The sequence below is a fragment of the Chaetodon trifascialis genome, chromosome 13 (assembly GCF_039877785.1).
Source record: "Chaetodon trifascialis isolate fChaTrf1 chromosome 13, fChaTrf1.hap1, whole genome shotgun sequence".
NCBI lineage: Eukaryota > Metazoa > Chordata > Actinopteri > Chaetodontiformes > Chaetodontidae > Chaetodon > Chaetodon trifascialis.
Window position 1 is genome coordinate 7,795,429 of NC_092068.1, and position 27,381 is coordinate 7,822,809.

The 27,381-nt window shown below is 43.4% G+C and overlaps 1 protein-coding gene across 3 annotated transcripts; it reads right to left on the bottom strand.

Annotated features, from left to right (window-relative positions):
* ide (insulin-degrading enzyme) lies at positions 1–26,960 on the bottom strand. 3 transcript variants are annotated; one of them, XM_070976959.1, is made up of 25 exons: positions 26,846–26,960; positions 25,682–25,866; positions 24,617–24,824; positions 23,035–23,204; positions 21,919–22,041; positions 20,534–20,646; positions 20,175–20,337; positions 19,885–19,977; positions 19,675–19,766; positions 19,206–19,286; positions 18,747–18,850; positions 16,424–16,526; positions 16,178–16,300; positions 15,617–15,699; positions 13,947–14,091; positions 12,003–12,113; positions 11,636–11,756; positions 10,565–10,656; positions 8,979–9,090; positions 7,095–7,262; positions 6,356–6,628; positions 5,064–5,125; positions 3,043–3,115; positions 2,890–2,957; positions 1–2,122 (listed from the first exon to the last, which is right to left on the bottom strand). In XM_070976959.1, the coding sequence occupies exons 1-25, from the start codon at positions 26,929–26,931 to the stop codon at positions 2,027–2,029; spliced, it is 3,048 nt and encodes a 1,015-aa protein (XP_070833060.1). In that variant the 5' UTR covers positions 26,932–26,960; the 3' UTR covers positions 1–2,026. The 3 variants fall into 3 exon arrangements, with proteins under 3 accessions (XP_070833060.1, XP_070833058.1, XP_070833059.1); XM_070976957.1 differs by lacking the exon at positions 13,947–14,091 and adding an exon at positions 14,843–14,987; XM_070976958.1 differs by lacking the exon at positions 13,947–14,091 and adding an exon at positions 14,843–14,987 and having other exon boundaries at positions 26,600–26,953.
* Positions 26,961–27,381: the final 421 nt, after the last annotated feature.

A 27,381-nucleotide genomic window follows, 5' to 3' on the forward strand; every position in this document is an offset into this window, starting at 1 on the left:
TTCACTCAGTAGTTTATTAATTAGAAACACACACACACACAGGAGACAATAAAAAGAACAAACTCAAAACGTCAGCACTCATCTATCACCAGCCCGCAAACCCGACCAGCCAATTATCACAGTCTGTTGTGCTGCTAAAGACATCCAGAAATTAAAAACCGCTTCTGATTTTCTAAATGTAAACCAATCACTAGGTACTTCACAAGGTAAACAGTGCATGGCCCACCCAAGCCTGATATGTCATTTTGCTAGTTTCTTCTGAACACTGCATGAACGTGGCCTCGTCGCCGCCCCCCAGGTGCTGTCAAGCTGCTGCGTGTGGGAGTGAAGGTCTACCTAATGCTGCTGCTGCTCGTCTTTGGGTTTCAACCACAAAAGGGAACACGGCCCTCTAACAAAGTAGCAGTTGATAATGAAGGGGGGGCTCGTTAAAACAACTTGAAATGGTTTTGATCTGGTTGAGACGTAGTAAAATGCTGGAAAACATTGAAGAAGCTTTTGATACAGCGTACAGGTGTTCATGAGGAGTGAGCGGAGAACTGGGCCTGAGAGCAAAAAAAGAATCCTAACTTTGACTTTTGGCTGTTTGAACAGAGTAGCTGGAAGCTCCACCAGCAGTGGTTTGTCACGGCAAAGCTGGTTAGCACCTGAGAGAGCAGGTCATGCCTGCGCGGCGCCGACGTCGCTGTCCTGCACCACCGCGCAGCCCTCCACCCTTTAAGGCTGGAGCTCGGGATCGGCGTGGATCCAGCTGCTGGAGCTCATCAGCGGTGCAGAGCCACGTCTCGTTCTGCCTCACACTGTTCCCTGTCCACATCATTAAGTTTATTGCTTAGTGAGAGAAGTGCATATATTCAGGAAAAAGAATCCAGACCGGAGCTTTTCTTCAACCCCCTTCAGACATCAACATGTTTCTTTTCCAGAGGAAAATTCTAGCTGCTTTTTTTTGACATCTATGCTGTGAGAGCCGGTGCACAGTCCAGCAATTTAGGGGGGATAGACCCTCCACGATTCTGCCCCCGGATCAGACCAGGAGCAGATCAATGCAGCCAGACACAAAGTAAGTGATGCCCCCCTGGAAAGGCACAAGCTGCAGAAAGTCTCTGCACGTCTCAGAGTGTAAGAATAATGACGATCTCCAACAAAAATGAACTGCTGTTCGTCTCTACAGTGAACAAAGTACCAATGTAGATGACAGACTGATAAAAGTGTCTTTATTTTAAATCAATCACTAGTAAAACTGAATGTTTTAAAAAAAAAAAAAAAAACAGCATGGAGGTACCCCTGAGATGTCTCAATTATATACTAGTGTAAAAACAAAACAAAAATTAAAAACAGACTTCATGGGCGACGTTCTCAAACAGCTCCTTAAAGGGTCCCAACATTTTACCAGTTTACGAGCAAAAACATTTCAAAACCTGTGAGGGTTAAAACTAGAATTAGAAAGGCAGAGACTCTTCTGAAATGCATAAATTTGAATCGAGCGCGCCTGCCGTGAGAACGCCAGTCCGACAAATAAAAGAAGGAAGAGGCCTTCATGGAGCTCCTGTGTTTAACCTCTACAGCCCCCAGTTCATCCCAATACGCCAGCCATCCATTCTCAAGCAGCATGTCTGAATGATCCAAATAAAACGCCTCCTACTGTGAAGCTCCTGCAGTGTATTTTTTTGTTTACGTTGTTTCTACTTCCTCTACGACAGCCTACGCGGGGCCGCGATGCGTGTGAGTGTCGCGCCTCCTTTTGTTTAACGTGATGTGAGTCTGCTGTGGCCTCTATCGTCATCACAGCTACGTCGACAACCACGGCTAACTTTGTGATTCAAAATACACGCGTTTGTTTCCAAGCATCTCTTCTAGCGGCTCCAGCCTGCCACACACACACACAAACGCGCATTCACATGCACCCGCACACGCACACTAAAGCAGGCTCAGTCGGATGAGGGGTCTTCCTGATGAGGGGGTGGTGGTGTAGGTGGGAAACGCGGCAGGGTCCCTCGTGGCGCCCCCGTGGACCCGCCGGCCTCGCTCACAGTTTGGCAGCCATGAAGTTGATGTGAGGTTTGACCAGGGGGAAGAGCGGCAGGCTCCTCTTGAACTCCGTCATGTCCTGAACCAGCGAAGGCTGCGGGAGAAAGAAATAGGCGGCAGGTCAGAGCGATGGCTGACGTCCTCACACTCTTCTGCTTTGTCTCTTCCTTTGAGGACAAAGCCCTCCTCCAGACGCCATTTGGCGCTGATAGGAAAGAGAGAAATAAGCGCTCTGTTTCCATGGTAACTAGTTAAGGTAACCCACACTGTTAGTTCTTAAACTTAAGAGCCGACAATGCGGTCAGTGTGGTTTTATCAACAGCTGCCGCTGCAAAATGTTCTTCGTTCTGTGTTCACTCGGCACGAACCATCTTTTCTCAAAGGTGGACATTTTCTCAGTTCAGCTTTCTGCAAAGACGCCACTGACTGAGCAAAATGTCTTAACCACAAGAATACATCTGAGAGGGCGTATTTTTCCCCAGTGGAAGAGAATGAGAACGATACGGACAGATTCTGGAAAGAAACAGAACCAACAGAGCGTCTCAGCAGCGTCGACTTCCTGACCCTGTGCGTAGTGTCTGCCCCAAAAAGCGCTTCCTAAACCAGCCGGCTAGCAAACAGGAACAAACAGTGCATCTGCTGGGGACTATTTTCAGCTGCGGATTAATCATTAATCAGGCTTTGACCTTGCAGACAACACTTGGTACTCTCGGTTTGAGCTGTTTCTGGTGATTTGTTGACACACAGACTTATCCCTTAAATTCCAGGGCCCTCATTGGTTTATCACTGAGGAAACACAGGTGTGCTTGTGTGCAGTCAGGTTGATGAACGCAGAGCATAAATCCAGAACGTGCTCATTACCTGCGGCAGGGAGGGAGCAGGGGCCAGGTTGACGTCATTCTGAGCGGGGAACTCTCCCACTATGGGACCTGGGGAAGACACACAGTGACGGACCGGTCAAGCTGACGCTGAATGAGCCCAAAGAGCGGATCAGTGAAATGAACAGACACTCACAGGAGTCCATTTCTCTGGACAGGACGTGCACGGACACCTTGTGTCTCTTCGGGGCTTCGACTGTCAACCGATCCTGCAGACACACGGACAGACAGACGGGTGGGGTGATGCACAGGCGGAGGCAAATATCAATAAGTAGAAATGACACAGTGACACATTCATTATTTAAACGTCCACATTGAGTTTCGGGGGGGAAATATATAATTTCATCAGAAACAGTCTGAGTAACGGGAATGACTGTGTGTGTTCAAAGTCTGGATGACTTGTGACAGCCCTGCGGAGATTCAGCCACAGGGCCTCATCACTGTCTCTGGATGGGGGATTATATTAGACTGAAGATTTGGCTCGTCTGCAGTCAGACGGCGTCAACCCCGCCGACCAAAAAACGACGGAAAGAAAAAGAAGGCGCTTCTGCGATCGCAGCTGATATGACATTAGAAATGCATGAGGTTTATTCTGCATGGGGCCTGTAATGCTTTCTGCTGGGCTGAGATAATACCCATTCTCTCAGCAGCTATGTGTCTTTGGCCCTTTATCCCCTTTGAAACAGGCTGGCTGGCTGTCATTATGGCCGCTGATATGCTGGGAGCGTCCTGTGTCAGTGTCACCTCCACTGCTATGAATAGAAGCGGGAGGAGATGAGAGCTCGGAGGGCAGGCGGGATAAAAAAAAAAAAAAAAAACGTGTGTCAGGACGCACGCACAAATAGATTTGAGAGACTTTTGTGGCCGTAACTTTAGCCCAAATCGAGCTCCCCGTCATCTAAAGGTAAATTAAAATGCAATGTTTCAATGAATCCTCGAACAAAGGGTTGTGTCAGTGCTCTCTTATTTATGCTGTAACATTGATCAGCCATCAGTCCAGACGTGCGTTTAGCAATGACTGACGGCCCTCTGGAGCGTTCCATGACTCCTGCATGTCATAAAACGCAGCGTTATTGTTGTGATTTATGACGCCGCCTCCTAATGACACCTCTGCTGTCATTAACCACAGCTGCAAAGTACCACAATTAAAATCCAATGAGCGTCATCATTTAGGGCCGTTCAAATAAAACTGCGGCTGGAGTAAAAGCACCCAGGGAGTCGTTTCAGATGCATCGCGTTGTTACTCCGGTATTAAATGATGAGCTGAAATTCTCAAAGCTCAGATGTTTGCTGTTTATGGTTTTAATATGCACTCGTTACAGTGTGAAGAGAAGAATGTCGGACCATTGAAGTCCATCATGCTATGGAGTTCCTATGCTATAAAGAGCGTGAATGGTCCATAGCATGAAGGATGTTTCAGACAATTTCTATAGATTATTTTAAAAACAAATGAAACATAATAAAAATAAGCAGATAATAATGACTGTTTTTACGAGTCCTTCACTTCTTGCTTGGGGGATTTTGGCTCTTTCTTCCTGCAAAAGTCTGCTAGTTTGACGACCGTCCACACATGCTCCGTGCTGTTCAGGTCGGGGGACTGTGAAGGCCACGGCAAAGCCTTCAGCTTGTGCCTCCTGAGCTGGACCGCTGTGGATTTTGAGGTGCACGTCTGATCATTCTGCACACTTTTTTTTCCTATTACTTCTATTTTGACTTCTTCTGGGCACGGGACTCGTTTCCAAAATGTTTGTTTCGGTGGATTTTGTGCTGAGGACGGAGGTTTTCTTTTGATGACTCCTCCACAAAGCTCATATCCTTTGCCTTGTGGGAATTAATTCTTTTTATTTTCAGAGTGCGAGGCAGCTGCTTAGAGGAGTCCACGGCTGCTGATTGCTGTGACGAGGAGTCACAGTGCTTCTAAAGCTTTGAAATGTGCATCACTTGGCCTTTTCTAACAATGAATGCGATCAATCCACAGCACTATGAAGGTAATTAAGGTCTGAGATCTTTGTATGGTGTCCCTTCCCTTTTTTCACTCTAGAGCTACAAAACCAAAACAGTACACTTATCCCGCTTAAAATGCTGAAAAGAATGTTTCAACTTTAACTTCATGCTTATTTTTGTGGAGATGGGTTCATACTGTAGTGAACTACTTACTCTGTAGAAGTTCATGATGTTTTCTTTAGTCAAAGTCTTCAGATAGGCCACTTCAATGTTATCTGCAACACACCACGGCAAACAGAAGCGTCAACATTATTAACGATAATATCAGTCATGGTGGAAACCTGAGAGGAGCCTGTCAAAGAGAGGCTGCACTGCAGGAAGGGAACGCTTTCGCCTGGACGCTACGGCTCCAGTGAACTGTCGTTTCTACTTTCCAAACCATACAAACAGTTTCTAAGCAGTTCCAGTTAATGTCAGCGAGGTTTAAACAAAAAATCTTAATCTATAAGTTCCTCGACAGTCATGATCGGTCACAGTGAAAGCTGGAAGTCATTATTGCTGCATATCAATGCAACTGAAGCCACAGCATGTTGAGAAAAGTGTTCAGCTCATCACTGTGTTCAGTTGCTGGTGGAAAGCTGATAGTGGAGCTATCAAATATCATTTTCATTATGTTCATTTTTGCTTCTTGTTTGCCACCACTAGACTTTTCTCCACTGCCATGAACAGCTTGATGATAAACCAAAGCTTTTATTTTATTTTTTTTAAAAAAAAGCAGAATCTGGCCTTTTTGAATGAGCATCTTTTTACACAAAATGTAAAACAGACAATTACTGAAGACAATTACTAAGAACAGCTCTATCTCACAGTTAGCTCATGGAGCAGACTGTGTGTGTGGACTCGTGTGTGCTGTGTGTGTTTCTGTGCCCTTGGCGTTGAGCATGGTAGATAACCCCCGAAACACACACACACACACACACACACACACACACACACACACACACACACACACACACACACACACACACACACACACACACACACACACACACACACACACACACACACACACACACACACACACACACACACACACACACACGTGTCAGTAATCACCACCACTCCCTTGGCAGCCTTTCAGTGTTGCCATCACTCTCTCTGGGCTTTAGGCAGATTACCAGTGAATCAGGCCCATTACAATCCATTATGGCACTCAGGAGAGTGCTGCAAGAGAGAGCGGTGTGCTACGGCTGCAGATTATTTCAGGCTTTAATCGATCCAAATTCGTGCAGCTCTAAGCAACATCCTGCTCACCTCTGCGCCTGACCAATATATTGATAACACTCAAGAATTCCTATCTGACTTTCTACGTAACACATGATGTTTAGATTAGAAATATAGGTGTAAAATATATCTTAATATCCTTAAAAGGTGCGTTTGGCCTTTGAACCTAACCATAGTTAAGAGGTAGCAGTGAGGTGAGGAGGACTGTCGGGAGGCCTCACCTCTGTCAAAGTTATACTGCTGAGAGATGATCTCTCCCCAGTACTTGGCACACTCGGCAGACAGCTTCTTTGGCTTGTCCAGACGGCGGATGGCCAGGGCCTGGATGTGTTTCTGGAAGGCTTCCTCGCTCATCTCGTCCACGGCCTTCTCCATGGTGCAGAGGAAAGCCTCCACGCGGCTCTCCAGGTAGTGGGGCGCCTTCTCTGACTGGATGATGAAGCGCAGGCCTTGTACTCCGTTAGCCCGCCGGGGCCCACTGAACACAATGTAGCCTGGAGGGGGGGGGGGGCAGACAGGCAGTCTTAGTTTGTGCAGAAAACTACTAACTTTCCAATTCTGAACTCATGGACTTCAGCCTTTTGAGTGATTTCAAAAACATTTTTGCTCTGATTGCCGTGTCTGTGTTTAATTTTTGGTCTGGCAGAATTATTACAGGACTACTTCCAAAGAAATGTGGTTCAGAGACTCGGTCCATTCATTGCCCAAGTTATTAAACATCACCACGGTTGACAGCCCTTTAGAAACATCTCCGGGCTTTACACAGCAGTATCTAATTACTACATGCAGATTAAAACTGCGTAATTCTCAAAGAAAAATAAATATTCACCACTTGGTAGCAGAACACAACACCAGCGCCTCAGTTTTGTCTTGTCTCTATATGCAGAATATTGAAAACCATGTCGGAAAATGCTCGGCGCGATACGTTCTCCGTGATTTGTCTGTGTTAGGCGGGCTCACCCAGCTGTTCTTTGGTTCTCAGCGTGTTGAAGCAGGGCTCAGAGATGATCTGACAGAACAGCTCCAGCAGCATGTTGTCATGGGTGGTCTGCATGTCCGTCTGATAGTAGATCTCGATGCCACAATTGTTGTGCACCTCGTTCCTCTGCTGGTAAACGTACCAGCCACCTGAGAGGAGCGGAAGAATATTTGTTTGTCTGTTTTCAGCACTGTAATCATACAAGGCAAACACGTTCACTTGGAAATGCATTATTGACACAGAAAATAAAGCTCCTGAGCAGGGCCTGAAAGAAAATGGAAGACTAAAGGCAGTAACACAAGGTGAAGAGGAGACATGTATCGTGTGTGTGTGTGTGTGTGTGTGTGTGTGTGTGTGTGTGTGTGTGTGTGTGTGTGTGTGTGTGTGAGATGCAGCCAACACTGAAAATCTCTTTCCCTCCCATCTCAATGGCTGCAAGAAACTGACGAGCATCTGTAAATATGGATTATTCCCGAGCACTTTTCTTGAGGCATAGATGAGCGTGACACAGTAAAAGAGGAGCGTCCACACAGAGGACATGCCAACATCGTGCTTCTGTTGCTGAGCGGCTCCTCTAGCTGTTCCATCTGGGTTTTAAATTGTCTTTTGGAGGGGAGAGGTGCAATCCATTGTGTTATATGGAAAACTGGATCCTTTTACATCCATTGTGATGAAGCTCACTGTGAATGGAGGACGAGTTGAGGCTGGGCAATGCAGGTACCTGCTGACGGAGCACTTTGGCTCTGTGCTTGGGGGGTGTCTTGTCCACAGTCTTCAACATCTCCCCCCCTTGCTTTCTTCTCAGCGTGTCAATAGATTTACTTAAGTTTACTTGGGAAAGAGAAAAAGGAACAGCTCTGGTCCTTTGATTAATCACAGCACTGATGACGTGTGGGTTCTTCAGGTCTGTGTGTCAGCGTGGATTTTGTTTTGTCACAGCACGTTAAACATCAAGCTGTCAGCGTGGCAAAGCTAACCTTCAGTCAACTCAAAACAAACGAGCCGTGACACATAAATGCAGCAGAGTAAGAGGTGAAAATGCATGTTTTCTCGCTGCTTTAAATGCCCATCAGTCATTTTTGCCATATACATGACAGGCGTGCCAGTGTTTCGAGCCTTTGTTACAGCAACAGAACACATGAATAACTTCAGCTGTAGATTTAGTTGTTTTCTCATGCTGTCAATCAATTTCAGAGTGATTGCAGGTTCCAAAATCAGACGCCAGCACCTGGATCACATGGTGCTTTTAACAAAGATGAATGTGTAACTGGACAGATTTACGTGAACTAGCCGCACTGAAGCTCTCAGCTTTGAGAGTAATAACGTGTTTCTTGACTGTCAACCAGTCAGTCGAGCACAGGCCAGTTCTGTGTTTACATCCATTGCGTCCTTCGCCAGTGCTCCTGCTCTGTGTCTGACTGGCAGTCTGGAGCCAAGCCTGGAAAATCCCTCCGTGAGAAACAGGATGTTTCCAGGTGGCCCTGCTTTCCTCTCCACATCGCTCCACTTTCCTAATGTAATCAGCAAGGCAAGCACAGGTGCTTTCCTTGGCGCGTGTGCCTTCATCTTTGAGCGGAGGAGGAGTGTGCGCATTTTGCCTGCTGACGTCCATTTCCACTGAGTGACTATTATGTTCCTCTGAGGGAAATGGTGATGCTGAATTTAATCAATCTTTACTAACGCAACACAGCATCACAGATGACGAGGGCCAGAGTGCTCGGGAAGGACTCTTCGACATGGTTGCTGTGGAGACAGACATGACTGGCAGACAATGATTACAAGTGCTCAACTGCTGTGTGTGTGTGTGTGTGTGTGTGTGTGTGTGTGTGTGTGTGTGGGATTGAGGGGGAGTGCTTGAGCCCTACCGTCTGGAACCTGCACCTCTCTGTAGCGAATCAGTTGGCTCGGGAGGAGGGGCTTTGTGTGAGCGTGCTCGATGAGCGTGTCCTCCACCATTTGCATCATGCCAAGAGCAGACTGGAGAGATGCCAGACAGGGAGGGAAAACAAAACATTCAGTCCACAAAAACCAGATTTTTAAGGAAAAATCCTTCTCTCAGAAAAACACGACGAAACATTTCGCTCTGACGTTTAGCTTCCTCCAAGAATTTCTCATTTCCATGCTGTTACGCATACTTTCCCATAACCTGGCACCTATTCCAGTTGGTGATTTTCTATGTTCACTCCCCGACAGGCTGCATTAAGCTGCGGGGTCTACCTGAGCTGCATTAACTTATCTTGACATTGGACCTTTTCTGCCTTCAATGTGGATCGCAGATTGATGGTAAACATGGGTAAAGCATTGCTCTCTGACCTTCACCTCAAAACTGCAGTGACGTTAGCTTGATATTCATTCATTTACTGGCCATGCAGATGTTTTTATTTTCATTTACAAAGGTTGTGAGGGGTCACCACTGAGACCTCTGTTGTTACTGCAGGGTTGTAACAGTAGGAGATTTCACGGCATGATAATGCTCTCAGAAATATCTGGCTATCATGCTACAGGGTATTAGACAATACAGTCATCCTGATAAGCAAGAAACTTATACAAACCTGAAATATTTTTAACACTAATGCATGGAATTCAATACTGTAGATAAGCAAACGTCACACTGTAGTATGAAACTGGGATGCCACTGCAACTCTAGTTGCTACAACAGTGGATTTTGCTTATGGTGCTCAGAGCATCAATCCACAAAACCCACAACAATGTATTTCCAGAAACAATGTACTGCTTATTCAGGATAATCCATAGACCTCACTGTGAACAGTGCTGTTTTTTTTTAATCAGCAGAAAACAGTAAGAATTTGTTCTGTGGGTTGTCCTGAGCAGAAAAGGCTCAGAAGCAGATTTATGATACAACCCAAAACACTCGGGCTTAAAAGAGGAAATTTGTTGGGTTTTATTGCTATTTAGATCAATGAGGCTTACTGGCTATCAAACCAACTTCCCTGCAGTTTGCAGACTTGGCAGCATAACAGCCATGAGTTTCTAGAATCCTTTTGGAACATGTTAAGATACTGTATGTGTATATGGGATCACACAGCCTCATATTGCAGGGCTTCTCTGTCTCGGTCAGGTCTTGCTCTGGCCTCACAGAAGCAGACCCACACTGCAGCTCCATGATGATAAAATGGATCACTGCTCCCACTGGTGACTCTAACTCTCGCTCCACCAGCGTGTGATGCTCGTCGTTAAAAGGTGTGAGGCGGGTGCTGCGACAGAGGTCTGACAACAATCCTCTGGGATACCGTCGGAGGGCCAGATTAACAGGTGGGTGACTCAAAAGTTGTTTGAGAATAAAAAGGTGCATTCGCTTTCGAGAGAGGAGGCGTACATGTTTCACAAAGTGTCTCAATATGAAGGGAAAGCGGGACTATTGTGAATTTAGCAAGCAAAACTCAAACGGTCTCAGCTGGCAGTGAAAAAAAAAGTGACTCCAGTGACAAACCTCCTTGGTGATGTTGCCATGGAGAAGGGCTTCAATATGTAACCGTGACAGTAGCTGAGGTATGAAGGCCTTGAGGCGTGGGAGAGTTACATCTGGAATACAGATCGCAGAAAACAGCAATCAGTCAAAGAGCGATTTCCCAAGCTGCTATCAAGACTGAATCAGTAAACACGTTCGCACACACACACACATACTCACACACATAGACTAACTGTTGTTTCACGGTAAAGCATTCTTGTCACGAGCAGGACAACAGTGGTCACATGTTGGACAGTGACACAAGCCTGGTAAAACGCACTTACATGCACATTCAGATTCACAAGCACAACAGTCAAGCCAGTCTCAATGCAGGCTGGACAATCTGAATTCAACCAACGTCTGCCCCAGATTCAAGGATGAGCTACTACAGGGACACACACACACAACTTATCTAAATGATTGTTTGTCCGCAGCAACACACACCCATACTTGGAAGCGAGATGCGGAAAGTGTCTCATAGACCCCTGACAGGGGACGGCAGGAGGGTAAGGGCACTGATAAGAGAACAAGCTGTGGTAATTGGAGGCACTGGTGACTGGGCTACAGGCTTTGACCCTGCAGGTTAATTGAGTCTCATGTGAATCTGAGGATAGTCTGTGTAGCCCCCGTGATAAAAATATAACAATCTGCCCTTCAGGTTCCACTTTGGCACTGCGGAGAGGAAAGACTGCAGCTAGGGAGGCATCTGCTGGGGAACAGCCTTGGCATTCAAATGAGGATTTAAGGAGGAAAACAGAAGAGAAGAAAAGGTTTAAAGTGAGAAAGAATAGTCCTCTATTGACTGTTGGCCAAACACCTTGAAACTTTAATCCAGGGGCTCACGCCTATGAAACAGAGAGAGTGATGCAATAGTGCTGTTTTATGTTTGTCGCTATAGCTTCTGAGTTATTCAACCTCATACATCTCAGCTACACAGCCCAGGATTCACTTGCTCAGTTTGGCCCACAGAAGAAAATGGGCTAATAAGTACAAGGGTGGAACTCTGAGACAGAGTTAAGGAGAGAAAGAGAGAGACTAAGAGCAGCGTCTCACCATCCAGAGCCTCTCTGAGCTCATCTTTGGTCCAGGCAACCTCAGTCATTAGTAGACGGAGGTAGTACATGGCGTGCTGGTGAGGCTGCTCGGCTCTGAAGTTATTCAAAGACCTCATGTACTGAAAGGAGAACGAGATGGCAAGTCAGTTCAACATCAACACTTCAAATGGATTCTTTTTTAAGAGGCTGTGTCAAAACTGGTGGAGAGAATGAAAACCACTACTACTGTTACTTTTCTGCTCTTGTGTTGTGAGGCAGGATAAGAATAATGGCTAAAGTTAGCTGTTCCACAGATCACACAAGGTCTCCTGTTCGATCGATCATGACTCATCATAACTGTGTACTGATTTGCGGTCAGAGCTTACCGCCTCTTTGATGATGTCAAAGCGCTTCTCATCGATCTCAAAGGTGGCCATCTTCTCGATGATCTTCTTCAGCAGGATGTGCTGTTTGTCATTGTAACCTTTAACGGACAGCTGCAGCAGACAGTGACAGAGGACAGGTGGTACATTAGCAACAAACAGAATGATAAGGTCAGCCAGCCATCATCAGCGGCCTTCCTAAAATGATTCACAGATCATGCTGTAGCTTCATTTGTTGATTTGAACGCTCTGACTCATGGATGTCTAATGTGTGACTAAGTACTGTAATTATTGGCTGACCAAATGCTTGTCAAGAAAAGCACATCACTCCCCTGCTTCAGATGAGTCACCAGCACGACATTACAAATATCACAACATGTGGAACAGCGCAGTCTATTTGCTCAAAGTGTTCCAATAAATAACCTTTAGAGCTACAAATGTGGAGGAATATAAATAATAAAAATGTCAATTGATCACAGGGGTAAACAAAAGGTTGATCTGTAATAGGAAGCGTTGCGTAATCATGTCCTGCTGTGCGAACTGTCATGGAGTCAGAGCAGACCTAAGTGGGTGATGATGAGGTTTTTCTATCCAAATGAGCATTGCAAAAATGGAAAACAGTCAAGGTTATTTGAAGCCTCCACTTTGCAATGTCATCTGCACCTTATGGTCCTTCATGATTCAGCAAAACCTCCTGCTACATGGCTACGCCCATCCCTCCCCGCTCCCTGTCACTAGCTCCCTGCGGAGACGCCCGTTTAAAGCAATCTCTCCTAACGTCATTAACCTTGACAAACACCCGGCCAGCCACGCCAATACTGCTGACTCAAATCAATTACATACAGCCCATCATACAACTACACAGACACTGTGTTTTATAGCGGTCTCTAAGGACACACCACAATCGTGAAGTCACTGGTGAGTGGAAGCTAATGAATGCAGGTTAGTGGGTCATATGGCAAAGGGTGAAGGCTGTTAGTGGCAAAGTTAGAAAGCTTGATAGAAGAGAGCAAAACAGCAGCACAGCAAACGAGGTATGTTGAATTAAATCTATGACAGACAGACAGACACACACACACACACACACACACACACACACACACACACACACACACACACACACACACACACACAGACAGTTAAAACTGCTGTATTCAGAAATTGGAGAAACAAAGAGGTGTCTCATTGAACACCTTACTATGTCCATCAAACAGACTCACTTCCAAAATCCTCTGTGCACTTGCATCAGCAGAAATGAGACAAAAACATGTCAGAGAATCTGCATCATTTGATTTTATTCCTTGGCTCTTGCAGCAGAGACACTTTTTCTTATTCTAAGTGTTTGACATGGACACAATAGAAGTAGAGTATGGCAGCCAAAAGACCAAAAGAATAATGATACAGGGCAGGTGAAGTCCTGCCATGTGATCTACTTGGCCTTCTCTCTCTGCACATGCACTGAATGTAACCCTGAATGAATTCTGGAAGTGAATCTGTAACATCAGTCACTCACGCCTCCCTGCCTGAAGCGGTCAGGGTTCAGTTTGCACTGCAAGTCTGCACAAAGTTTGAAATTTGTTTTACTGCCATGAAGGCCTAAAAATGAAAACCCATTATAACAATTAATCTAAATCAAAAAATACTAATCATAGCAATGAAAAGATAAAATCTGATGAACAGATTCTCTCAAACATAATTCTGTGAGGTACATTTTTCAATACAGCTGCATGTGCCATTTTCAGAGGACTGTCTGCAGCTCTCCTACAGCTGAGTGACATATTAGGTTTGTGTTAGCAGGCAGAGATTCCTATAAATCCTTGTGGTTGGACAAACAGAACACAGCACTTGAGCATAGAGAATCAAGCCAATCCACACTCTGTCAAAGCCTCAAAGTGGACCCTTCATTGGCGCGCCCACTTCCCTTCAGACTTCAAACGGCTTACTTACGAGGATGGCATTCATCCCCGAGGCTACGCCATACACCAGCCCTGCCAGGCGGGCTGCATATGTATACTCTTTTAAATCATCCTTCAGTAACCTGAGGAACAAGTAGGTCATGTTGCAGTGCAGGGGATCTGCGTATAGGTAGCGACTAATGGAAGGGGGGAAAAAAAGAACAAAAACAAAAATACATGTTTGTTGGGTATGAGGGTTTGTCCAAAAAAACAAAAAAACAAGACAACGCAAGTACGAGAAGAACGATAAGAAGAGTATGTATATGCAGCCTCATGACCAGCTTTCTGTCTCAGTCACCTAGATTCTCTGGGAGACTTGTGCCACAACTGTTTCCAGATCGACCTTTGAATCATAAACTCGACGTCGCTGGTGGAACACCGTTCCGCCTGACGCGAAATTCAGGTGTGGATTTAACCCTAAAGAGAGGCACAACAGTGTTTCCAGATGTCCTGACAACGTGAGGAAATTCGCCTCAGCAGTCATAAGGGTTTGCTGGAGGTGGGCGAGCGAAAAGGGACAAATGGTTGATGAAGAATGAGGAGGAAGGTGCAGATAGAACAGAGACTGGACCAGCCAGGTCTGGGTCAGAAGGCTTTTTGCAAATAAAGAACATTTATGAAAGGTGAGGTTTACTACATGAGGAGTCAAATTGTCAAATACTTTGACAGTATAGACAACAGACTGTGACATACAGCATGTTCTGTAACTGTTTCATTTATTTTGATGAATTGCATCACCTGTGTGGTAAAGCCTGTCCACACATGTGGCATAAAAACACCTGTCAACCCAGGCCTGCCTGAGCCACAGTGAGCCCAGTCTGAGGATGATCAAGGTTGGGGACATAAGGGCTGGGATGCAGCTGAGGGCGGTGGGGAGTGAATACTTACATACATCCCATAGACGGTATTTTGGAGGTCATAGTTCAAGCCAGCTAGCTCGGCTGCATATGCATACTCGTTGAGGGAGTCCTTGAGGAGCTCCAGGTATAAATATGCCATGTTACAATGCAATGGGTCCACATACGCAAAAGGGCTGTAGAGAAAATGGCAGCGGTCAAACAAAGCAGACACACAAAATGTAGAGATACTGGTCTCTACTTTTCTCACATGAGGAGCTGAAGGTATTTAAAGTACTGTACAGAACACGATTCTACACATTAACATAGAATTAAGTGTACTAGATCAGGGTATAACATTAGGTATTGGCCACAAGCGCTCCAGTACAGGACATCTGTTTTAGTATTCAACTTATACAGTCTGTTACAACTATGAACTAAAACAATAGTAGTCTTACTAGAGTAATACTGTTGCATTAGAGTCCCATCCAGAAGGGTTTGGCACTGTTTCAGTTGTCAACTATTGGCTAAAACAAGCCACTCCAGCCTATCCCAGCATATATAGCAGTATCTTCTCTGTGGCATATGCAAACACTGAATTAACTGAATTCATTAAATTGTGTGTTATGGCCTCCAAGTAAAGTATAGCAAAACTGGACAAGGAAGCAGGTGTAAGCTTATGGCTTAACGCCGTTGTAAAGTTAAGGTACAGCTAATGCAAAACTGAAATTTCCTCCAGCTCCTTTAAAAATTCTGTGTTATGTTGATTTAGCAGGTAGAACTTCATGTCCGCAGTTCCAGTGCAACGGTTCAGTCAGCTACGCACCTGAAGAACTCAAAGTTAAGGCATGCCTTGGGCAGGAAGAACTTGTCATCCTGCTTGAACCACACCTTGCTCATAGCAGTGTCCTGGAAGAAATGAACACCACACACAGGCAGTTCTCATTTTCACATTCACTAAAAGTCCATTCTGTGCAAAGATAATCGTTTTCAGTCCCTGGAAATGCCAACAAAGGCGCACTTTAGCTATACACTGCAAGCGGACAGTGTGCATTTTCTCATTCGCATACATTTACCTTCACTTTTATATCAACAGACTACAGTATGGTCTTCTAGCAATAACACAGAAAAGGCCCAGAGAGTTTTATTTAGTCTTTCTTTCAGAGAATGGAATATGTATGCTGTTAACAGCTTAGTTCCTCTGATCTCCACATAATGGAAACAACACTACTAAATACATTATGTCCCAGCCACAATACTTGATTACCATATGAAAGCATAACAGAGATTTTTAACAATATGCACTTCAGGAAGGACTGTCCAGTGCAGTTGGGTAATGAAGAGTGACATTACTCTGATGATGGAGCTGCACTGTGAAAACACTTGCCTTGATTAAAGTGGGGACTGATGGAGAGTCTTTCTCCAGAGGGTAGATCTCAAAGTTGGTCGGGATGAACTCGTTTTTCATCGGTAATTTGAACTTCCCGTTGAGGTCTGCACTCGCCCATTTCTGAAACACAGGCGAGCAAACAGCGGGCGGAAGCAGTGGTCACACACTCATCACAAAGCAGAGGAAAACCATTTCCAGTATTGTGTGTGATTTGATTAGAGCACTGTGACCGCGGTGATTCACCTCGATGGTCAAGTCATTGAGGGCTTCCTGTTTGTACTGCGTGCCGTACCACTCCTCTGTCTTGTCGGTTTGCCCTTCAAATGACTTTGACACCACTGCAACTCTGGAGAAAGCAAAGAGCGAGCCAGATCACGTTACACGGATACAAAAACCTCTCTGTCCGAGCTAATTAGATACTCTCTGTTTGTAACCACTCCACAAGATGAGATGTGAGTGCTTTTCTATTAGTATTGCATTTGGATCATGTTTGAGACGGTGGAAATCCATCAACATGTCTGCCTCGAACTGAGGAGCTAAGTTTAGAATTCCTATACTCCCTCAGTGTGCTGCATTTAGAGTGTGTTTCGCCGGTGCCTGCAGAGCTGTGCATGTCTACACTCGGTCAAAGCTCAGCTCACACACATTTACATGAAACGCAATTTGGAATTTTGAGCACAGTCCTGAAAAATGAACTTGATTGTTAATTTATTCTATTGTTTTAATGAGATGAAAAGGCTGCACTTCTCCTACAGTGTAGTCTAGTACAGGTCTGTCTACTCTGCAGTGGGGGAATGCAAGCAAAATTTACTCAAGTACTCTACTTTAGTCACCTGGAAAATTAAGATGACTTTTCAGAGATATGTGGTTTTCACAGGACAGCAATGCAACAAACATATTATTGTCTTTAAAGATATGCTGCACTGCAGGAGATGAAACCAGCCAACAGTATACAAAGTAGTTAAAATTAGCCCTGCCTTAAACATACAGCATTAAAACCCAATATACACATGAATGCAGCAGCAACATTAATCTAAAAACATCATGTATCATAGAAAAACACTGACAGGGACGATTTCACTGCACAGTGAGTACTTTTACTTTTGCTACTTTAAGTACATTTTGCATGATAATACTTAGATACTTTACTTAAGTAAGGTTTTGAATACAGGATTTTTACCTGCAGTTGAGTAGGCAACACATGGATGTTGAGGCAACACCTGGATGCTGGCTGGAGATGTATCCCAAAACCAGCTCATCATAGTTTATAATAATGCAGCACAGTGAGGATACAGACGTTTCATAGAGGAGACGAGCAAAGCCTAAACGAGGACCTATTTGTCTGCCTGTCACTGCTAACAGAGGCTCCAGAGTATACTATGATGTGTGATTATAACTACTATCCTTAATGGCTCTACCTAACTTGCTGTAACTTCACTTACAGCAGGTGGACTGAGACTGATACAGAAGGAAAGGCAGTCATGACTTCAAAGGAGTGCTGGCAAAACCCCAAGGTTAAGTAGCCACTTCAGTAAAGGAAGACACTGGCATGCAAACTGCCAGGGTCAGCCAATGGGTGTATGCAATTTCCTCCTTGGTGAGCATTAAGGAATGGACTGGTTACAAGTCTGCACTTTGCTTGACACAAGTAGCATCCCATAAAATGAATGAGTGTTAAAGCCACACGGAGGAGGATTTTTACTCAAAGTATGGCTGCAGCAGAGAAGATTGTGCTATTCCCCCCCTCCAGTCAGATGTTTGTCACCCAGGAGATAACACTCGGAAAATGAAGTTAAGGAGCCAACCAGAAAACAGGCTCAAAGGGTCATTCCAAAAAATGGCTGAACCTCCTCTACATCTTCACAAAGAACAATATTTAAACTAAATGGTTTACTGATATGTTCTTAGCTAATCCCTTGCCAACTAAGTCTACTGACAAACAGTCTTAGGATGCCAAACTCTACTTTAACACAAAGTACTATTTGACAGGCCGACATCTTTAAATAACAAGGGGCAGTTAGTTAGAAAACATTTTAGTTTGGCTGAACTGTTTATGCGCAAACCCTATGAGGACACCAGCGTTTGCAATGCAGAGAGCAAAACTCCATAATGTATTCATGAGCACACGTATCCATCCCCCGATATAACAGCCTGAACCTTTGAGGCTGCAGAGATAATCAAGTCTGTGAAGTTGTCTGGCATTCCTTTTCAAGTTAGAAAATTGAAAAGTTGTTTCATCCAAATATCAGAGCAGACCAACAGCACTTTGTCACAGCTGGCAGGCAACAAAAAATATTTATCATCTGAATTTATTATCCTCTATATCATTATGCTCTTACGATCTATCACAGATACCTGTTATGAAGATACGGCAGACTTGCTGAGGGATTTCATTGATCTTAAGCAGAAATTTCACATTAACACATTATTTACAGGGAGTGCTGAGTTACAGTATTATTATGCTACTGTTAATGTCATCTCTGTTATACTTAGGAATAGTATAAAACAAAGCCATTTTCACTGCAAGTGCATGGATGGCATCAGAGATCAACGTCCTCACACTGACCTGACATGTTCTGGCCTCAACTTATCCAGCACCATCTCGATCAGGTCAGGCCTGAAGTCCTCCAAAAGGTACTCTGCTGCTAGAACCTCTTCAAGAGGGTAGTACTGAAACACAGAGCAGAGAGCCGTCAGCCGTGTGGGTGGGGCCACTGGATGTATAACATTTGTGGAAAAGGGTTAAAACTCAATCGTTTCTCCTTAAGGCCCACAGTAAATCTTCAGAAAAAAAGCATTAGTTATTTAATACTTCAGTCAATGAGCCCTGTTGCAACAGTCACACTGGAGCTGTGGTACATATGGAAGCCAAGGCCAATTTCTGACTGCACCTCTGTGAAATCTCACTTCTCAATACAGAGTCAGAAGCAGCACCAGGCAGCCTGATGACGACAGCAGGTACAGACACAATGGGCTGCACTGTGTCTCCCTGGAAACAACCTTTGCAGATGGAGAAAGGACTTACGTGTAGTAAGCCAGCCACTTTGGAGGTGTAGCCACGGGGTCGCTCCTTGTCCTTAAACCTGAAGGCAACTTTGTTTAAGTCCTATAGAGAGAGACAGAGAGGGACAGAAGTGGATCACGTAACAGGTGAGGACGCATACAACAGCTGCATACAGTTTCTAGGAGAGGAAAATGCACAGAACTTAATCCACAAGTTATTCTAATCCTCTCGGAACGCCTTTTTGGGTGGCTGGGGAAAAAAACAGACGTTTACACTGAAGCATAGAAAATGAACTCTATCTAGCTTCATTTGACGTGATTACATTTAGATCCTAAAATGGTGAAAATAGCTGGGAGGTGCGAATCCATCAGTCTCTGCAGTCTATGTCAGTGCTGCTCTATTAGTTTCTCCACTAACCAGAAATAAGTAGGTCAAGCTTGTCCTGCCCCTCTGTCTGAAACGCTGTCACTGAACAGACAACATTAATTACCTTGCACTCATCAAACACCCACTCCTGTGGTCCCTCAGTTCGCAGTTTCTGGACATACTGAAACATGTGGAAGATGATGTCCTCAACGTGCACTGCAGAGACGCATACATATGACAGGCCACAGTGAGTATTCTTTATGTGTGCTTTCCCCACACATACACAATATGATAAATGAAGTCCAGCGCATGTGAGGTCACTTGGACTACTTACAGAGGCCCTCCTCGGTCAAGTCCACATTGATGATGAAGAACATGAATCCTCTGGCTCCTTCTTTTTGCCCTCCAACAAGTGTGTTCACCCAGCCTTAAAAATAATAATCATGGTCATTTTCTAATCTTTTCTTTTCATATTCCTATTTTTTTCTTCAGATTTTATAAATTGAAGATCTTAACGAGTTTAATGGTGCGTCTTGACTGCTCGACATTTCTGAGCTAGAAAAGCCTGTTGTGTTGAGGTTAAGCATGTCTGTCGTTATCGTGGAGCTCTACTTCATGTCCTACCTTTAGATTTTAGCTCAGACAACAAACTTCCAGGTCCTTCGTGACCAATCAGATGTCCCAGATAGTGTCCTGGGTTAGATTTGTAGTACTTTTGAAGGTCTGGGATGGGGAAAGTCACATACAGGTTCCTGATGTCTTTGATAGGAACCACTTTGTAGAATTGCTGTGCCAGAACACAAAGATTGAAACAAACAAAAAAATGTTACTTTGATTACTCAAAATATTATTGGGTAAATACAATAGTGTATAATCCATAACCACAAATAAAATAAAAAGTACTATCTCATTAAACACTGGCTGTGGCCTTACAGTGTAGTAAAAGTGTAGAGTCTACGGCAAAGGGTGAGAAATTAACTCACTCTGAGGTGCTCTTCCTGGAAGGGATGCTCAGGGAATTCTGGGATAGGCACATTCTTGTTCTCCACTTCCCCAAATAACTTAACCACCATAGAGGTCAACTCATCTAATGATTCTGTAGGTAAAGAGGACAAAAAATAAAGTACAGGTACAGTCAGTAAGTAGGGGATCATTCTGCTTAGGTTTACATTAAAGTTAGTAGACATTCAGGAGCTCAAATGAACACAAAGAAAGGAAACACTGTAAAAGATGGATCTTTGACTGCACTTGTCTAGTGATAAACTGCCATTAATTATTTCCAGGATGCACACAACTGTTCTATTCCCATTATATTTTTGACCCACAGATTCACAAGAGAGCTCACAAGACACTCTGCAGTTGAGTTGGCAGTTGAGGGTCACTTGGAGCCCTTAATCACGGCAGGATGTTTCTGTAAGCACCTGTCGGTCTGAATCTCTTGCAAGTTAGGAAAATGCAAATTTCAGGTAATGAACATACCGGAGAAGCTTCATTTAATAAGAGCTAGCTCTGATTTTGAAAACTGAAAAAAAAAAAAAAAAAAAAACACTATATAGGGGATTAAGAACATCATTAACGTAACATTTAAGCAGGTGTTGTAACCTTAATAAATAATTGCCAATTACTTTGAGATGTTTGTGTAATTAATCAAATGACCATGAAAAAGTCAGACCATCTTTGAGAGACCCAGCAGTCCTTGGATGTATTTCAAAGGTCCAGTGTGAAGGAATTAGTGGCCTCTAGTGCTGAGGTTGCAGACTACATGCAGATGAACACCCCTCGCCTCACTCCTCCCTTTCCAAGTGTGTAGAAGAACCCACTACATGTAATATCAACCTTTGTTTATTGGGAAATTTTAACTGTCCTTCCAACACAAATACCACTGTGGATGGAAAAACGGGAAGTGGGTGCTGTTCTTTACCACAAAGGAAGCAGAGGTTTCTCGGAATTACAGAGAATCAATACGGTAGAAAACAGTAAAAGGCCCAGGAGAAAATATTTCATAATAAATAAATAAATAAATCACTTGTACCATGTATGCAACGGTAAAGAGAAGATGAACATGCAAAACGAGAAAGAGGTGTACGGCATAGTGTACATGGACTAACCTTAGAAATACTACAACCAGCATTAGGTAGAAGCTACTCTGTCTTGGCAATGGTCTCTCTAATAATTTGCAAAAAATCAAATGAAATATAATGATTTAGGCAGTTTATGCCAAGCGTTGACGTGCACATGACTTGCATCATTTGTTCCTCTTTGTTTGTCTTGAGTAATTGATAGTACAAGCAGTAGCACAAGTATCATTAAGACCAAGTGAGGCTCATGTAACATTTAAACATCACGTTTGTGAGAAATGAACTCTTACCTCTTCCTAACACGCAGAGTCCCATGAGGTTGGAGGAGTAGTACGTAGAATGAAATTTCAAGAGCTCCTCACGGATATCAATCCCATCTTTAGACGGTCGGGTCTCAAGGGTAAATTTGTTGCCTTTAAGACAAATAATAGATGTGAACATTTGTTTATTTTTATTCATTATAAGACTTCTTCTACAACTGTAATGATCAATCTTTGCCAGCAGATTAAACAAAACAACCATAAAATCATTGAGTTTCACTTTGCAACTTTGAATGTAGGATGCAGGAAGATTAAAAAAAAACTTCACCATGGCCAGATACCACCAGGTACATGAGCAAGCTGCTTGCCTGCTGTATTTCAAATACAAGTGCAGCCTATACGTAGCACTTCTGAGGAATGTCAAGTACACAGACAGAACAGCAAAGCATCTTTCCTGAGAAGATTATATTGGTCCTCTAGCTGGGCATGACTTTCTGGTCTGTCTGATCCTCTTCTATTCTTAACCGGAATAACAATTATATAATTCAAGACTGCCATCAGGTGGTTATTTTGAGCTCGGAGCTCATCCAAGTCTATGTCAGTCTGACCTGGGAATTAAACGGCCCAGAGGTGCACAACAGTAAATTGTCAGTTGAGTGAATATTAATGGTCAGGAGGCATGAAAAGTGTTAAAAATGTCACAGATCAAAGCTGTAGCATGTGGAAAATATAGAGGGTTTATATAAATTGTATTTATTGCTATAGAACACTGTGTCCTTTTATTTGGAAAATATGAAGTGGGGTACTTGTGCTGCCTAATATCTCACAATATTCACCATGATGACGTCATTATTAAGATGAACATGGTGCATAGGTGGTGTAATATGAACTCCAACAACATTAATATGCAAACAGGCCAGCAGACATGATCATGTACAGTTTGAGGCCTCAACCACACATATAGATATTTTTTAGAACCTGAAATTGTTATTGTATCAGGTTCATACTATTGACACAAAGGCACGCGAGATTTGGGGTGATGACATCCTCATTTCAGACCCAGAGGAAAATGTTTGTTCTGTTAAATATACGTACATGTGTTCAAAGCTTTATTGAACATTTATGGCAACTCTGGAGAGTTCCTACCTGTTCCAAATTTACTGAAGGGGTGATTAGGGTTGCCAGTGGCCTTCTCCAGCTGAAACAGCCGCCAGGCATCATTCATCAGATTCTTCTCATGCTCAGAGTCCACAGCATTCACCTCCCGGTCCTTACAGCTCTCATCAAACAGTGGACACAGGAAGAATTGGGCAAACCTACAGAGACAGCAAGATGACACAAAAGGGAACGTCAAACAGCATAGCCCAGTATGAAGGATCAATTTTCAGACATATTTAAACTACTTAAGACTGTGTGATTTTCAGCATTTTAAGATTTGATTTTCTGGTGGAAGCTTAATGCTGCTCAGGGATAAATGGAGACTGGAGACTGTTGGTGTGTGCAGAAAAGGAAAAGGCCATGAAGTGGGTCATGGTAAAAACCCATTTGAATACATGCAAAGTCAAAACAACTGCCATGCAAATAAGAAAAGGACAAGAAGACACAAAATTTTAATACTTTTAAAGCTCTGCTCTCGGTCAGCCAGAGCTGTAAATTTGAAGATGCAGCGGAGAGCATTTTATATCATGCAATAAAAACGTACCTCTGTCACAGCAACTGGTTGTTTACATCAATAAAATGTTCTTGCGAAACAAACACACTGTGACTCTTGGCACTGCAGTGTGTTTATGGTATGAAGTGTTTGTGTTTGTTATTCTTTTGCTTGACACAGCATGTTGAGTCTAGAAAAAAAAAAAAACTTGCCCTTTGACTAGCAATGATGAAATATGCAAATTTCTTAGAAAGAGTTATATAAACGCAGGCATTCTAATTATTACAGCAGGGCTTTAGTTAAAATAACTGTACCAGCTAATGACACACATGATCCTTTCAGACATTGTACTCTTCTACTTTCAAAGAGGCAACATCATTAATATTTCAACATACTCTGCACTGTCCTTTCCTACCACTACAGTCCAGATGGCCTTCACAATTCACTTGTGCGGGGGAGCAATTAGCCTATGACACATAAACATTTGCTTGCTCAACTATCATTCATTTATAAGTAGGTAATTTTATCTCAAAAGGTTCAATTCTGACACCACCCAACTGTTCTCTCCAAACCACCACAGCTGACACGTGAGCAGAGCCCCCTGCAAAGCTGGGGACATCAGTCTCACCCTGTGCCTGAGTTGGGGGTAGGAACTACGCTGGTGGTTACAAAAGAGAAGATACAATGAAGCTGGGTCTGGTAACCAAAGACAGACAGTCAACGACCTGGCAGCTCACTTGGATTAAGGATTAACACCTGGACTCCCTGGGAACCTGGAAACACTGTATACTGATAGCTAAACAACCATGTTCATGCAACCTAAAAGAAAGACTCATCAGCTTTGAACAAATGCTCTAAACAAGAGTAGAGTTGAATGAATCTGAATTAGACAGGCTCTTCATTAGTTAATGTCAGCTTTGGCAATTCAAATAAAGTCATGAGGGTGCCAAAGCCCACACAAGTTAAGCACAAATAAAGAAAAATAAATACAGGACACGGCTAAGATGTACCTGAGTAATGAGACAAATGACTTCTGAACAGGGAAAATTTAATCCCATCAAATGAACAGGACAGTACCTATCTAGTGCACCTTGCAAGTGCTCATGGGACACGTCAAAGTAATAGTTGGTATGCTCTCCGCTGGTGAACGCGTTGGAGCTGCCTGCGTGCTCGCTCAGGAACTGGCTGTACTCATTCTCCTTGGGGTACTTCTCTGTTCCCAGGAACAGCATGTGCTCACAGAAGTGCGCCAGACCTGAGATGTTCGCTGGGTCCGATAAAGAGCCTGTGAATTTAAGAAAAACGCACACAGAAAATCAAGCTGTAGCTCTAGGCTTAGAAAGTTCCTAGATACAACATCTACACTTTTCATTGTCTGCCAGATCGGTTGACCTCACTGGAGTGAAAAAGCTTGGAAATAACCCCAGATGGGTAGTATTGCACGACGACGGGTAAATTTATATACAGAGAATTATATTGTTGACTTGCTATTCAAGCAATATTTTTAAACACACAGAAAACAGTATCTTAATAATATGACTCAAATAATTAAGAACAAACTGGGAAAACTTCTACTCTGAGAGACTTGGACAAGAGACCTGGCTTATCATCATACCATTCAGGTGTATAGCATTATATAGACTGAGAAGTTGTAACATCACTTTCATCATCTCTGCAGCTCCACCTCTTTGAGTTAGAGTTCATGGGTAAAATTTGATAGCTCACAGAAAACTTTGTACTATGTTTCATTATAGTTTCCTTCTGCTGCTTAGTCAGAGAGAGGACTTAAAGGGGGAAGTCACACCATTTTCATAGTTTTTGTAGGGCAAACGTTCTATTTGTAAATGAGACAGCAGGTGGGTAGACAGCAATATTGATTTTGCTAGTTTATTCATGGAAACAGGAGTACTGGACAACAGAGATCAAAGATACTTACTGTAAGTGCATGATGAGGCCAGTACTGAGGTTACTCTATGCATGCAACAAAAAGCATTTCCTTCCTACATGTTTTACTATAATGTGAATTCTTACATATTTGCTTATGTTTTCCCTATTCCTCTCTAAAAATGGTTGATAAAGGTCCTTGTACTTAGAGGAGATACATGACTACCTGGTAAGACAATAGCAGTGAAAGACCTTTACCTATGTGGACATCCAAGGCAGCCGAGGATTTGTCTGTTGTTGGGTCACTGATGAGCATAGCCTTCAGGCCATTGGTAAACTCCAGGCCCCTGTAGACTCGTTTGTCCTCCGGAGAGCGAATTATGTCACTGACCACCCTGTTTACAGCCGGGTCGGTCATTCTTAGTGGTAAGGATGACACCAGCCTGCACAGGAGGTGATCAAGAGGAGAGTTTAGTGCAGTTAGCCAACAAGTCTGTGCTGCTACGCTCAGAGGTTTTAGCTTTGAGGGCAATTCCATTATCTCTTTTTTGGTGAGGCACAGAATGTTTCATACATGTAGTATACACAACGTATGTTGTACAGTATAGCACAATATGATGTATATATACATATAGCCATAACATAAACGTTTGGACATTCAGTTAGACTCTCCGCCAATGAAGCGCAACTAGTAACATCACGATGAAAGCTACTGCTGTTGGCAGACTGGTTGGATGTAACAGCCTTCACGTTACTGTATATCTATTTATTAATTAATTTATTTTTCTTTTATTTTTTGTTTTTATCTATTTACGACCAACAATCCTGTTTCTAACTTGAATGAAGAGTGTGTGACATTAACGTTATTGCGACTTTGCTATAACGTTACCGGTACTGTTTTTAAAAGGCAAAGAAAACTCACGTTAGCTAGTAAAAGCATTCATACACATTTAAGACTTCTGTGATTCACAATTTATTGTTAGGTAGATGACTGAAAACACAAATATGCCTGCCAAAGCACAGTGGAGATTAGCTATCGTTACTCGTAGAGGACATAAAATAATCCCACTCAAAGAAGGCAAACTAGCGTTAGCTTGCTAAATTAGCAACAAAAGCACAAGAAAGCGGAGCAAACATCCAAGCGGCAGCTGAGGTCGTCTGTCTAATTCCGTTTACCTTTAATTTCCCGGTGTTGTATAATGTTTCAAAATTTGCCGATTTTACAGAAGCTCCGCACACAAAACGTCTTCAGCTACCACCTTAAGTAGCAACGAAGCTAACAATTTCAGTCCATCTGAGGATCTTAACTGAGGTCAACAAACCGGCTTTAACGGCCCGGCTTGGTAGCTAGCTAGCATAACAAGTGAGGAAATAACTCAATTATTTGTAACAAAAAAGTTACATTTGCCTGATTACACGTACCTAAAATCGTTGTTAAGACAGAAACCGTTGCCTGCTGACTGCAGATATCTCGTAAACTGGGCCGTTCGGTTAATGCACTTCAACATACTTTGTACCCATGAAAAACAAACCTCGGCTTTTACAGCGCCATATTTGAATAGGCAACACTAATCGAACACAGCACAGAGCATTAAGAGATATGGTAAGTTTTCAATCCGGCAGTGAATTCAGATCGATGCACGTGACCACTAAAATGTTTCTTAATTATACAGCTAAAATTACAGCATCTGGAAAGAGGCAAGCTGTCTGACATACTTCGGAAAATTGTGTTATGTCATTGACTCTGATATCGATTAGGAAATCCTGTGTGTGGAGTTCCGATTTAATACGTTTAGCGTAGCGCTGATCACATCCGGTTTTTAAGCTTTGTCCTGCGCATTAACTGTAGATACGTTAAAGTAGTGAGACACTAACTGCCGATAAAAGGTCAAATAAATATGTTTGACATACTCAACGCAATTCAAATCTTCAGTTTATGGAGAATTAAAATTGGAAAA

Coding starts and splice junctions, on each gene's coding strand:
- ide (XM_070976959.1), bottom strand. CDS start 26,931: ATGTTGAAGTGCATTAACCGAACGGCCCAGTTTACGAGATATCTGCAG. Junction 20,338..20,533: donor TCCAGGAAGAGCACCTCAGA/GTGAGTTAATTT, acceptor GTTCTGGCACAG/CAATTCTACAAAGTGGTTCC. Junction 5,126..6,355: donor GCAGTATAACTTTGACAGAG/GTGAGGCCTCCC, acceptor GGTGTGTTGCAG/ATAACATTGAAGTGGCCTAT.